At 37.6% G+C, this 15,175-nt stretch overlaps 1 protein-coding gene across 1 annotated transcript; it reads left to right on the forward strand.

The window, feature by feature from the left end:
- Positions 1 to 2,905: 2,905 nt before the first annotated feature.
- CIMAP1A (ciliary microtubule associated protein 1A) lies at positions 2,906 to 14,564 on the forward strand. The gene is made up of 6 exons (XM_087715519.1): positions 2,906 to 3,014; positions 5,545 to 5,742; positions 6,766 to 6,867; positions 7,622 to 7,743; positions 12,197 to 12,334; positions 14,133 to 14,564. The coding sequence occupies exons 1-6, from the start codon at positions 2,906 to 2,908 to the stop codon at positions 14,208 to 14,210; spliced, it is 747 nt and encodes a 248-aa protein (XP_087571645.1). The 3' UTR covers positions 14,211 to 14,564.
- Positions 14,565 to 15,175: the final 611 nt, after the last annotated feature.

Below are 15,175 nucleotides of genomic sequence, written 5' to 3' on the forward strand. Positions count from 1 at the left end.
GAACAGAAGTAAGAAAAGATATAACAGACAAGAAGTTTACTCATATACGTCCAATATCCCAAGGCGAAAGGTGAATTAGCGTTCGATGTTTAAGAAGATCTTTATATTCCTCGTTTCTCTCCAATTCCTTTTTATAGTGTAGTTAATTTCTATGAGTCTTTAGAAATTAATGCCAACTGGAAGCTTGATATGGGTTATAAGGAACTGCAGAATACATCAATTTAAATAATGAACCAAATAAATTACTATATAAATAGAGGGAGACAAATTTCAAAATAGCCTAAATACTGTCTTCAGATTAATCACATGCCAGACTTTTTTTTAATCCCTTAATTAAATTTAGGTTTAAGCTCCCGTTTCTTTCTAACAAAAGAAGGGCAGCTCAAACTCTTCTTTGCATTGTCCTCTTGGTCTTTGGTTATCTTCTATAATTACACCTCTCTCTGAGTCCATTAAACTGATAAATCAATGCAGCCAAATGGTTGGCTTTAAGAAAAGCTGCCCAGTATCTTTTAATAGTTAACATTCAGATCCTTTATTTGGAAGCAAGTCTTGTATAATTCTGTCAAACTATTTATGTATGTATGTATGTAGGATGTGTATGTGTGTATTATGTATGTGTTTGGGAAGATATATACTTTCTCTTGAGAGCAGGCAACAGAATTTCATTTTCAATGTGAGCCAGTATTCTTACAGTAAAAAAAAAAAAAAGAAGTTATCTTGTCTATCTTATTTCTAGGTTAAAGGCTTTTTGTTAGGAGCCAGCTTGTGATCTATTTGGTTAGTTTTATCATGCACCTCAGTGGTTAGGTTCTTAATGACATACTTTGTAAAAAATTTATCACCAGTTTTAATTTAGTATGCGCAAGTCACATTTAAGACCAAACTGATCTGTCCTTGTAAAACTGTTTGTTGAGTTATCTACTTTTGCCAATTTAACAATTGAAATGTGTTAAAAACCTGTTGAGTTTGTTAAAATGTTCTATAATGGCCTGAATCTTTTGATGTATGTTGAGTAAGAGACTGTGTACTTCAAAAGTTGTCAGGCTAATCCAGAAAGTCTTAGCAAACAGATATCCATCTGATGAAGTGAGAGGCTACTTCATTTTTAATAAATATGTTAGTCTGAAATGATGCTACTAGACTCCTGATTTCTGGCTACCACAGACCTGAACACATCATTCCTTCTACAATTTCTGCCAGTTCTATGAAATATAACCAAACAACATTCTGAAAAAATAAATTAGGTATGTAATCGTAAATACTTGTATAGGTGAGTTCAATCCAGAAAAATCAATATACATTCTTCAGGAAAAAGTGTTTAGGAATCAGCATTTAGTGATCAATTTATTTTTGCCCATTACTGGAAGACTTGAAAAATCTTGTTGGTGACAGATTGTAATAGAGAAATCTATCTACAAGATGGGATTGCTAAAGGTCAACAGTGACTTGATGATACGCAATCACTCACTAATCAATCAAAATACTTTTCTCCTCACAAAAGTCTACCATGACTCTTCCCAATGCAATTGCTGCTTCCTATGCCTTCTCTCCTTTTTTCGATACTTCTCCACTAAGTGTAGATGGAAAAGGTGAAAACAGAAGGAGAAAGGGAGTACAGGTGGGCCTTAACGTACGACCACAATCGAGCCCCCAATTTTGGTTGCTAAGCAAGATAGTTATTCAGTGAGTTTTGCCCCATTTATGACATTTCTTGCCAGTTGTTAAATGAATCATTCGAGATGTTAAGTTAGTAACACAATCATTAAGTGAATCTGGCTTCCCCATTGACTTTGCTTATCAGAAAGTCATAAAAAGTGATCACATGACCCTGCGGCACTGCAACTATACATGCAAAGAACATGCCAACTGCCACGTGTCTGACTTTTGATCACTTCATCATGGGGATGCCACAATGATCAGTGTGAAAAAGGGTCAGAAGTTACACAAGTCACATTTTTCAATGCTGTTGTAACTTAAATAACAAGTAAGCATGCCAACCATATACCAGATCATATCCCTCAAGGTTCAGTATCCTATCATTACTTAAATTTATCCAATCACTAATTACGGACAACACCACTGCGTCATAATATAGTTTTAAATTGGGTAGTTTCAAGCCTCCCCTCTCGCGTATATCTTGCATTATTTTCAGCTTTACTCTCAACTTCTTTCCTGCCCATACAAATGTATTGATACCCTTCTGCCATTCTAAAAGATTTGCATCTTTTTAAAGTATAGGTAACATTTGGAAAAGAAATAAAATTTTTGGTAAGATATTCATTTTCACTGCCGCGATTCTTCCCAGCAAAGATAAATGTAACTTCTCCCATTTTTTCATCTCTATCTGTATACTATGCCAAAGTGGTTCATAATTATACTTGTATAATTTCCCATTTGAGATTGAAATATTAACTCCAAGATATTTAACCTTTTTGACTACCTAACATCCTAACATTCCTCCTAATTCCTCCTTCTGTTTAGTATTCATATTTATGGCTAATATTTTTATTTTCCCTAAGTTTATTTTAAAACCAGACACTTGACCATATTGATTAATCGTATTCATTAAAACCATACTGGATTCCTGCGGTTGTTCCAATATTATGACCAAATCATCCGCAAAGCCCCGCACTCTGTATTCTTGCTGCCTAACCTTAATTCCTTTTAGACCCTCCAAGCCCCGTGCTGTTGTAACTTAAATGGCCACTAAATGAATGGTGGTAAGTTGAGGACTACCTTAAAATAGGAAGTAAAGACCAAATGTTTTCTTAGCACTTGGATGCCAATAAAGCAAAGAAAATGCAGTAAGGCTGCATAAAATATAAAAGGAAATATCCCGTTTGTGTTTTTAAAAAATTGTTGTGTGTTCTTCATTTCTCAGGTTTTGGAATAAGTATCCACCATGAGCCAAGGAGGTTGGATAGGAACATGGAGGCCTCATCGTCCAAGAGGCCCAATCATGGCCCAGTATACCAGTCCTGGCCCCAAGTACTGCATACAAGGGGCAACAGGTAAATAAACAGAAATAAAATTGTTCCATCAGTCAGGACTTTAAAACATAGTCAGTGTTTTGTTATATATTTATTTATCATTGCCATTTACAGCAGACCCCACCCAAAAATGTCTTGGATAACAATGTGGAACATCCAATAATAACAATTAGTAGAACTGATTTTTTAAAAAAAAGAATTCAAAATGAAAAGACATCACAATATACCCACATGTATTCCCTTTTGGAAATAATTTTCTGTAATGATTTTCTGCACATTTCAACAGTGAGATCCCTACCAGTAAGTGCCTGATGTGTTACTATATTACTTGCTTGCTGCTATTTTATTTAATGTTCTATACTTATTATTTTTATGGCTTTTTAAAACTGTAATACTAATTTTGGTGTTTTTTCTCCTGATTCAAGTAGAATTTAATTTCAGGGCTTGGAGACCTTCTGAAAAATCATCCTCTCAAACTTTTGACATTAGGTCAGGAACATCATAAAACTTAAAATCTAGATCAACCACCTCCACTTAATATCCCCCAAAAGTGATGAAGCTGCAACATCGAGAATTCTCAATCAACACAATAATTTGAATTGGAAGCACCTAACGTTGGTGATGATGTTGAGAGTAGATCTGCACATCCAAGTTGTGCCAGCATAAATCCAGACAACTAGCTGTTTCCCAAGGGCAACCATGGATGAGGCCATCCTTTCCCTGCCTTCGTACCCTAGCCATCAGAAAGATAACCTCAGCTATTTTGGGCTGCACATCAAGATTTTTCAATTTGTATCAGCACTGGCCATGCTGCCCTATGTATCTGTTGTGCTTCATTTCATTGTAGACAAATATTGCTTTCTAATTGGCCATGAGGTGCTATAGGTCACTTGCTTTCCACAACCATCTTGCCCTGGGCTGCTTAGCTGCCACCCATTTCTCAACTGTCATTCACAATTGAATCTAATTTCCCCATTCATCTTGTCACTGGATTATGAAACTCAGAACCTTTTTTCCCCCTACCAAGTTCACCAATAGAAGAATAAAAACATGGAGGATTATTAAATAAAGATAAGATAAATTGACAAATTTTTTGCCAGTTTCCCCTTCTAGCCAGGTGACAGGAAGAATTGTAAAACAATGGTGTTTTCTCTTTAGATCTCCCCCCCCCTTGCTTTTTAACCAACCCATCAATAGAAGCCCTTGATGGGAAGTTGTCCATCAATGGAAATTACACGTTCTCAAAGAAACGGGAAAACACGTTCTCAAAGCAAAGGGAAAAGATTTGCTCCTGCTTTCCCAGCATTGGTGGGAAGGATAAAAAAAATAGAGGATTGCACCACTTCAGGGCCATGGGAAGCATGGTCCAGATGGAATACCAAAGACTTCATTCTAGACAAAATTGGGGCTAGTGAGGTTGAAATTGGGAAGTTACTTTATTAAGCCATTTTTATTTTCAGCTGGTTTATACCCAGAAATCAAACAACTTTTTGAAAATCATTTGGGAAAAGTGTCAGCAAAAATAATGTCTTGGTAAGACCACACTTGGAATACTGCATCCAGTTTTGATCACCACAATGTAAAAAAAGATGTTGGGACTCTAGAAAGAGTGCAGAGAAGAGCAACAAAGATGATTAGGGGATTGGCGCTAAAACATAAATAATGATTGCTCGAATTGGGTATGTCTAGTTTAATAGAAGACTAGGGGTGACATAATAACAGTGTCCAATATCTAAAGATCTGCCACAAAGAAGGGGGGGGGTCAAAGCACCTGAAGGCAAGATCAGATGCAATGGATGGAAAGTAATCAAGGAGAGAAGCAACCTAGAACTAAGACAAAATTTCCTGACAGAACAATTGATCTGTGAAATGACTTGCCTCCAGAAGTTGTGGGTGCTCCTGGAAGTTTTTAAGAAGAGATTGAACAACCATCTGTATGAAATGATATAGGGTTTCTTGCTTGAACAGGAAGTTAGAACAGGGACTAGAAGACCTGTAAGGTTCCTTCCAACTGTGTTATTCTGTTAATGTATAGACCAGGTTTCTTGGCTTGGCACCCTCCAGATGAATTTCAATCACAATTCCCAGCCAGAAAGAAATTTTGGGTGTTGCAGTTTCTAAATTGGGAGAAAAAAACAGTTTTTCAGAACACAATCCTAGGTTTTCCTCTCATTTCTGTATTGGATTATAGGATATTAAGAAACAGGGATTTCAAAGTTTGTCATCCGAAGAGAAGGTACTAAAATGATACAACTTAATGCAAAATTTCTGATGATTAAGTCAGGAATCTGATTACACTTTTCCCAACAAATGTATTATTAAAAGGCATAAGCTTTCATGAACTGCAGCACATAAAAGCACTGGATGAAATTCAAAGAGTTTATACCTTTTAATGACATTTCTTAATTAGAAAAGATGTTATCGGACTCACATCTCTCGTCTAAGGGTTTCTCTGACTGTGGTTGGGATATCCTTGCAAAGGGATATGATTTATCATTTTAGGGGGTCACACTACTATAAAATTGACATGATGCAACTCTTTTTTCCCCAGGTTATGTGTCGCACATTCCCACCAAAAGGAAAGCGCCTGCCTACAGCATGTATGGTGCAAAGCCTCCATCTAGCAAGGACAATGTTCCAGGTCCTTACTTTGTGCAGGGTACTGTGACTAATAGAGGAATTAAGACTGGTCCCTCTTATTCATTAAGTGGGCGAACTGAAACAAAAGTGGAGACTACCCCAGGTCCTGGTGAGTAACAGACTTCTATCCCAAGTATATAAATCAAGTGGATTGCCTCTTCTAAGAGCTCTGATTTTGAAAGATTCTGTGTGGTTAAATAGAAGCAAAAACCTGTCATCACCTGTACAAGAAAAGGAATTGATGTTATCCTACGCAGTTTCATGATACAGAACTGTTTTCAGTTAACAAGAAGGCTTTGTTAAAAAATAGATCTTGGTGCTTGAAGAACTGACTTCAACTTTCAGACAATAGTCACCTTTAGATCAGATGTGGGCAGTACTCAATCAATTAATCAATCAAATAAATAAATAAATAAGCAAGCTAGTATACCTGGATTATAAGAATGGGCAAGCTATTTGTTCAAAATGTGAATATTGAGATGAACAAATTGATCATGTTGACTAGATAAGAGAACTTTTTTGTGTACACAGACACACACCTTTTTCTCTAGCTTACTGCTTTGCATGTTTTTTCTCCTAAGTATTACTTCTAAAATTCTAACACTGTTCCTCTTTGCAAGAAAAAGAAATGGTGCAAAGATTATATTTTATCCTGCAACTACCTTGGCTCATGGTGGCCACAGAAAAAGTCCATGTCCTAGTAATAATACAGAAGTGGTTTACCACTGCTTCTTCCAGAATGATTTATTTTTTAGTACCCAGTATCCCAGTTTGGCTTACAGCTCTGAGATTTCTTGACACCTTAAGTATTTCCAAAGCCATTCCAAAAATGGCCACTATATTTTTAACTGTGGGGAGGGGACACACTCAATAATTAATCACATCTTAATTATTTACTTTATTTTCAGGAAATTTGAAATTAAATTAAATTAAATCAATTTTTTTGCTCCATTCCCATCCCCCCGTCTTGTGAGCCAACCCTATCTACTTTTTTAAAGTGTGGTCTCCGATCTAACCTAAAAAGGGAAGAACAATACCTGATCCTGAATAAAATTGCTCAGTCCTACTTTAAGAGGCACAATGAAAATTAAGTTTAAATCTAGTTTTAAGCAATGTTGTCTGTTTTTCCTAGCCTGTTACTCACCTGATAAGGCAAAAAAGGTTATCTATAAAGCTTCCCCCATGCATTCCATGGGGTATCGAACTCATGGAGGAAAGGTGGATAGCACACCAGGTAAGTCCGATTCCTTCTGTTTGTTGTTTGGCTTTGCTATTGTTTGAAGGAGTCATACCCAGATCCTGTTAATTCACAATTCAGAGCAATATCATCTAATAAACTGGAATGCAGCTCAGTTCCATGCAGGTTTCCTTGATGAAAGCCCAACTGAATTTGATTATGTGTAATTGAACCGAAGACCATAGAATTGTGATTCTTTCCACTACAAAAGATTTTTTTTTCTCATTGAGGTAAGCTTCAGTTGTGCCTATCTCTGTTGCACTATGTCTATCCACAATTTGTTGGACCAATTGTGCAGCTAGAATATAAACTTGGTGGGAAATTGATTTAAACAAGAACCACAACAAAAAATGGGCATAGCAGGGAAAGAGCCCTTCATACCTCTTTAAACAATAAAATTCAGAAATTGGCTTTGGACATGAAAGTATTCAAAAATCATTTATGATAGTTTGACATTAAAAAAATACTCAACTATTCTCATGAACAACCTTCCATAGTCTGGGTAATTTGTGGGTTCAATTTTCAGAATTCCCAATCAGCAATGCTACAGGAAAGTTTCTTTTCAAAATATTCTGGGAACTCAAATCCTGGAACATGTTTAAAAAGTGCCAGAAAGTAGAAGGCTGTTATTCCCAAATCCTAGTCTACACAAACCCAAAATAGCACTCTGAAAATCAGTGATTACCAGTCTCTTTCTCCAGGATTGCCAGAATTCTCACTCTTCATTTTGGTAATATTCACATTTTTCCAGGTCCTAACAATTATATGATTCCAGAGGTCATTGGACCACACTCAGTGGCTACCGTAGGCAGCCCTTCCTATTCTATGACAGGAAAGAATAAGCTTGGACGTTTTGATGAAGACCTTCACAAGGTAATCTGTGGACTCAATTCTTATTTTGTTGTATCAGTAATTTCATTACCACAATGGACAATCTGGAAACACATTTGGCTTTTAAACCTAACATTTCTGGTCTTCTGCTACTTACAGTTGGGCAGCATAATGGTTACACTCAGGGGTGGCATTCAGCCAGTTTGGGTGAACCGGTTGTTATAATTTTGCGCAGTTTGGAAAACCGGTAAAATCAATCACTGGCTAGCCTCGCCCACCCTACCCCACCCCACCCTGCCCTATATATTATCTTCCCTTTGCCACGTGGTCCAGCTAATCTCCATGCCTTGCCTGCTCTGCTCACCAAAGATAAGCATGCCACCCATTTGCCCTTTGCCTGGGGTCGCGGCCCAGGGACACATCATTCCACGGCTCTGGCCTTGCCCCGGAGCCTTGGCCCGCTCACTGCCTACCTTGACCAGGTTGGGGAACATGCCATTTCCCGACTCCACCTTGTCCTGGGCCTCTGCCCACATGCTATAGCAATAGCAATAGCAGTAGACTTATATACCGCTTCATAGGGCTTTCAGCCCTCTCTAAGCAGTTTACAGAGAGTCAGCATATTGCCCCCAACAATCTTGGGTCCTCATTTTACCCACCTCGGAAGGATGGAAGGCTGAGTCAACCCTGAGCCGGTGAGATTTGAACCGCTGAACTGCTGATCTAGCAGTAGCCTGCAGTGCTGCATTTAACCACTGCGCCACCTCGGCTCTTGCTGCTGCCCCCCTCTGGCCTCCAACTGCGGGATGGTTCTTTTTACCTAAAGCGCTGCAACAGAGATCTTGTAACCATCCCTTACTGAGGCTCAGTCTTTTGAAGAGACCCTCAATTTGTTCTCTGGGTCAGTAGTTGCTTCTCTCTGCTGCTGCTCTTACTGAGAGAGAGAGTGTCTCCTGTGCAATTTAGAAGCTGTGAGCTGCTGCTTTCCTCTAAGTCCCATCCGGAAAGCACGCAGTGCAGAGAAGCAGCTTTCAACATAGCTGCTGCTTCTCTGCGCTGCGTGGTTTCTGGAAGCAACCCGAGATTAGAAATATCATAAACAAAGAATAGGCAGAGGGATAGAAAATAGAGAAGAAAGAGTGCACAATTTTAGCTCTCTATTCTACTGCTCCCTGGTAGTCACGTTAAGTGTTAATAACTACTTTATAATGCGTTGCTAAGGCCACACTTGGAATACTGCATCCAGTTTTGGTCACTATGATGTAAAAAAGATGTGGAGACTCTAGAAAGAGTGCAGAGAAGAGCAAAGATGATTAGGGGATTGAAAGCTAAAACATATAAAAAATGGTTGCTGGAATTGGGTGTGTCTAGTTTAATGAAAAAAAGGACTAGGTTGCAGTGTTCCAATATCTCAGGAGTATTGGAAGAAGAGGGTGTCAAGCTATTCTCCAAAGCACCTGAGGGCAGGACAAGAAACAATGGTTGGAAACTGATCAAGGAGAGAAACAACCTAGAACTAAGAAGAAATTTTCTGACAGTTAGAACAATTAATCTACGGAACAACTTGCCTCCAGAAGTTGTGAATGCTCCAATACTGGAAGATTTTAAGAAGAGACTGGACAACGATTTGTCTGAAATGGTATAGAGTTTCCTGCCTGAGCAGGGGGTTGGACTACAAGACCTCCAAGATCCCTTCCAACTGACTCCATTCTGTTAGTCAGTAGATCATCAGTTGCTGAAAAGTGAATGCCAGTGCATTTACACATATAATACCAACATGAGTTACCTAGAAAATCGGATACATAATTTCAAATAATTCTTACTTAGGCCAAAGTAATATTTTCTTGGACTATTCAGCCCTTCGGTTATGCTTTGGGGCAGATGTGAACACACGCAGAGCATCTATCTCCAGCTCCTTAAAGTAGTGTTCTTTTCCTGAAATCATTCCCCTGGCTAAAACCACCATTCTTTTTGCCCCCGTCTTTGTTTTTCTCTTACTCACACACTCCTCCATCCTATCCCAACAGAACATAAATCTGTCTCCTGGCAATGAACTAAGACTCTACAGCTAGACTTTAGGTTACAGTGGCAATTGGGACCAAGATTTCAGTTGCTATGTGATGTGGCCGTAAAGAGCAATGTCAAGAAGGCGGGGCTTAGCAGTAAGAAGACGGATTTTCAGGCTATTCCTGAAATTCCTCTATTCCGAAGCATTTGGACGGTCCCTTTTTGGACCCAAGCTGTCCCGGAGAGACAGTGAAAGGTAGGAGGAGATCCAGTGACCCCAGAGACGTTCGCAAAGTCCCTGGGGACTTGGAATTTAACCTCCTTTGCCAGTGACTTCTGGATTAGCCGTAGGCTAACCGAAACTGCAGATAGCTCCAAAGAATGGCGAAAGTGTTTTCCAGCTGGTAAGGTGATTTTATTACTCAGAGAAAGACAGTCCGCATAAAAATGTAAGCTAATTGAAACCAAAGAACAGAAGAATCTAGTGGCGATTTCGATCTCTTTATTGGTTTATGGATGGTGGTTATCCTATTTTTAAAATGTTTTAAATGCTATTTACATGGACAAAGGAAAGATTACTCCAACATCTCCTCTGATCCTCTGTAAGTGGCTGTAAACCAATTCACTATAATTTGGCTCCTTACAACTTGACACTTTTATTGCTTGGCTGGATTGGTCTAAGATCAGATAAGATTGTACAGCTCCCAGCTTGTTTTTACTTGCAAATACCTTAGAGTTTCCAAAGGAAAAATACTAACTGTGTACAAATATGGCGTCGATTCAAGTCTCTATTCAAATGATTTTTTCCGCACTACAAAAACTATCTGCCACATATGATAGATTTGAGAGGAAACTGGATTATCTGCTGTTTTTAGCAACAAAATATGAAGAAAAAAATGAGAATGTTGAATGTTTGAATGTTCTTGAAATACAAACGAAGGATGTCAGAGATGAAGATTTTCAACTTGCTGATATTCCAGGCAACTGGCTTACCTCTGAGGGAGAAAAAGATGGAATGTCTGAAGGGGGGGAGGGCAGCCACACAGAAGATTTACTTTGAAAGACAGAGCGTAGGAGGAGTGAGAAGCATTAAAGAATTTATACTTTATGAAATACCATCTGCAAAACTTTTGATACCACCACTGAGAATTAAAGACAAGCTGAAAAAGGAAACAAACGGAGGACGGCAGCATTATATGAGAGGCACCATAAGCAAAAAGGTGCAAAGATTTTTTTGTATGGACTTGCTCATAAAGACGTTTGGAGAACTCGACCCACGAATGGCAACAGGATTAAGGAGGTTTTGTTACTGGAGAGACACAGGCTGATAGATGGAAGAATACAATTCAAACTAGCTAAACCTAATTAAATTCATTTGTAATAGATATAGTTGAATAATAATTGATAATGATAGTAATGTATATAATGTGGAGTTGATATGATAAATAATAATTGGATATGAGAAGGGAAGGTTAGAAATATTTTTGGACCATATATAAAGGTTATTAATCACAATAATTATTACTATTAAAAAATAAAACAAAACTATATACAGTTAAATCTTAACTAATATGGGGAAAATGCTATGATATACGATATAATTACATAAAGAAAGGAGAATGATAATAAACTATATACATGGAGGATGGAATTTTTGGTATTAAATATTATGGATGTTTAGCTAAAATAGGATATGAGGATTTGATGTTTGATGTTTGATATCCTAAAACAGGATATGAGGATTTGATATGGAGGATTTTATAAACAAGTAAATAAAATGCTAGCATGTGGTTATGGATTAAATCTTTGGCATAGTTAAGGATGAAGGATGTTTAAACAACTGTAGTCAACTAAAAGTGGAGGTATGATGATGTTAATATGGTAAACATTTGAGTTAAGATATTTGAATTAATATGAATTAATGGAAGAGATGCACAAAAACATGTTGTAACCAGCTGATATACTTTTTTATAACATATACTTGTTTTTTGTTTTTGTTTTCTCTGCCTTGTTTTTTGTCTTTTTTGTGTTTTGATTTTTTCCCCCACTGTTGTGGGCATGTGTTGTTTATGTAACAAAATTTTTTTTTTATTAAAAAAAAAAGAGCAATGTCAAGGATTGCATCACTTACCAACAGCAAATCCAGACAGTCCTAGTTGCGTTCAGATGTGTGGGTTGTTAAGCAGGATACCTGTAAGTGCAAGGGAGGCTGAAAGAAGGAAGCCTTCACTGCCTTAGTCTGCAGCTATCTGGAACTTTCCCCAATACTATCAGATTGGTAGAAAAGCTGTATTCAATCAAAGAAGGCTAGATAAGAATATTATTATTTAAATTAATAAAAAGCAGAAGGAACAAAATAATTCCTGACTGTGCACATAACAATGATTCATGAAATGTGTCATGAGCTGTCCAGTTTTTCTAGAAGACAATATATGAGCTATCTAAGTTGCTTTTCGCCTTGGAGCATTGTGTGGTTTTTCCTTTCTAGACCCCAGGTCCAGCAGCATATAACAAGCCCAGTGTAGAGATCTACAAAAAGAGTGCACCAAAATATACCATGGCAGGCCGACTCAAAGACCAGAAAACTGACAAAATGCCTGGACCTGCAGAGTACGAACTGGGAAAGGTGAGAAAATTATATTTATTTTCTAGAAAAAAATGTCCGTCCATCTGAAAAAGGTTATGAAATTTATTAGGGCTAAAAAATGTATGGAGGGAAGAATGTTGTATTTGTTCTTGTACAATGGAAGAAGCAAGGAGAACATTTTGCTATATACTTTATTTTTAAGAATTCAAATGCTCTGTGCTTACACTGGCCCCACTAATATTCAATAAATATGATAGTTTCCTTTACCCTGCAACATTCGTATAATCCATTCTCATATTCCAATAGCTTGTTACATTAGGAATGAAATTGGGCGTTCATTCTTCCTAACTTTTATCTTATCCTAGAAGAAACTTCCTGCTTTCTTAAACTACAGGACTATGATATTCAGAATTCCAACTGTAATGGAAGCTGTTCCCATAAACTGAGCTAAAACTGTAGCTTTTAGCTCTAGTCTAAGAAAAGGGCTGAAAAGCTTCCTCTGGCCACCCCATACTGTCAACAAGTCTGATTGTCTAAAGAAAGGCCATCATATTGAACTGTGGAATATAGACCAGTGTTTCTCAACTTTGATAACTCAATGCCTAGAATTAGGTGTTGAGATCCAGCTATCTTAGTTGCCAAAGTTGAGAAATGATTATCTATACCAGGGGTCCCCAAACTTAGCAACTTGAAGACTTGTGGACTTCAACTCCCAGAATTCTGGAAGTTGAAGTCCACAAGTCTTCAAGTTGCCAAGTTTGAAGACCTCTGATCTATTCCATAAGATGATAGAAGAGTTTTTTAAAGCCTAGATTTTTATGATCCAGACATGATAGCTCAAGTCCAGGGCCTCAAGAGGAGTTATAGAGGAAGAAAGGTATTGAAGGAAAAAGGAAGCAAAGAATAGAAGAACTGGCATTACAAGGATTGCTCTCCCCTTCTTTTCTACTTCCCTTTGACTAGCACATGCGCTGGAAGTGGAATCCCTGGAGGCTCCAACAGCTTCTTCAACTGTTTCTGCTGATTTCTCCCTTTCTTCCTCTGGCTCTTCTTCTACTAGTTTTTGAAGGGATACAGGGAGAAAGAATAGGCATCCCACACAACATTCCTTTTCAAATTACATCCATGGAATTTCAAATGGAGAACCTAAGACTTAATGGAGTTTCATGGGAGACTAAGGATATAAAAAAAACATCTTCACTCAAATGTAGCTAATTTTCTATCATTACAATGCTCTGGATATACTATTGTATATCATCAGATGTGTGCCTTTTAATCATAGGTTCTGAGTTGTTGTTTTTTTAAAGGCAACTAAAAGTTTCTGTAGCCTGAAAGAGTCTGCTGTACTACAATGTACCTCCAGGGATTCCATTATCAAAGCTTCAGAAGACCACTTGATGGCAGCAAAGAGGCATAAAAGAGGCCTAGGCATAAAAGGATACTCTTACTTGTCTAAGTGAGGGAAGGTGTCTTCTGGGGCAAGAAGTTGAGGGACATGGGTGGCTCAAAGTCAGAAGAGATCCTCATGAGGCTCAAGCTTACAGCTGCTGTATCAGCAGGAAAATAGTGGCTGGGTGTCCTTTTATTGGCTGCACTCAGCAGTTAAAAGTCAAGATTGAGGGAAGGGCATAGTATTTTAGCTCTCTCCCTAGGGGACCTCCTCTACTAAATGGGCCTTGGTGCCTACCATTACCATGTTTGCTATTACAAACTATATTTTTCTTATTCAAAGAAAATAAATGCTATTAAAATGTACTAATTTTACAGTATGAAAATGTACCAATAGCCAGAAGACAGGTCTATTTTGCCTTACCTGCTTTCATCCTCCCATCTCTAGATATCTTGTGTTCCTGTGTGCAGTTTTGGAATCAGACATTCCGATTATACAACCCCTGTGATTGTGGATGTTTACTGACTTTGTCCTCTGTGCAGAAATCACATTGGTTTTTCAACTTGTTTTTGTATCATGTTGCCCACGTTTCAAAGCTACCCATTTTTAAAGCTTCAAAACCAACTAACAACTGTTTCACCCTGTTTTATAACCACCTGTCTGGAAGGACTACCACAAATATTCAGTAACCAGTTATCGTTTGAGACTGATGTTCTAATCTCTCTGACAAAAAGAATGTGCCACAGCCACCTTTTGGGATGAAGAGAGCCCATTGCAAATTTTGCTCTGCTGAATATATGCCTAGATTTTGACACTAATATAGAGACCATGGTGTCATTTTCCAGAAATTAAAATTAGAAATATTTTATATTATATTCCCCCCCCCCTAAAAAACTACTTGGATTCCTGCTTCAGAACTATTTCACACAACTTGCTATTCTTGTAGTAAGTCACATAAAAATAATTTGCATATCACTTTACTATCTTCGTTTAGAATAAATAAATTGGAAATAAATTGGGTTTACTTTGTCCTTTTTTTCAATGAAAACTAATTGTCCTTTTATAGTACACAATATTGAAAATAGGAGGCCTGGCTGGCTGGGGAAGTTTGGGAGTTGAAAGTCCACACATTTTAAAATGGCCAAGATTGAGAAAAAACTGGAAAACTGGGAATGTTGTCAAACGATTAAACTTACTTTATTTTCAAATTTAAATATAATGTGACTGTTACTATTTCAATTGTGAGATAAGTTACAATTCAGATTCACCTACAAAAGAATATTCACTTGCTTCAAGTGAAAAGTACATGTATATCAATTACAGGAAGATTCAAATGGGATCAGCACTGGATATCTTGTTCCTTCTATTCTTTTTCCTCCCACTATGGAACCACATATGGTGGTAAACTGTATTTTGGAAACCAAAAGTACTGATGAATCAGATATGAAATAAATGTCTTGTGTTGTACACCGAGAGTCCTTTTCAGTAGA

Source organism: Thamnophis sirtalis, unplaced genomic scaffold, assembly GCF_051295495.1.
Source record: "Thamnophis sirtalis isolate CommonGarterSnake01/CBP01778 unplaced genomic scaffold, rThaSir2_p1.2 scaffold_1, whole genome shotgun sequence".
Classification (NCBI taxonomy): domain Eukaryota; kingdom Metazoa; phylum Chordata; class Lepidosauria; order Squamata; family Natricidae; genus Thamnophis; species Thamnophis sirtalis.

Coding starts and splice junctions, on each gene's coding strand:
- CIMAP1A (XM_087715519.1), top strand. CDS start 2,906: ATGAGCCAAGGAGGTTGGATAGGAACATGGAGGCCTCATCGTCCAAGA. Junction 5,743..6,765: donor GGAGACTACCCCAGGTCCTG/GTGAGTAACAGA, acceptor TGTTTTTCCTAG/CCTGTTACTCACCTGATAAG. Junction 12,335..14,132: donor CAGAGTACGAACTGGGAAAG/GTGAGAAAATTA, acceptor TCCCATCTCTAG/ATATCTTGTGTTCCTGTGTG.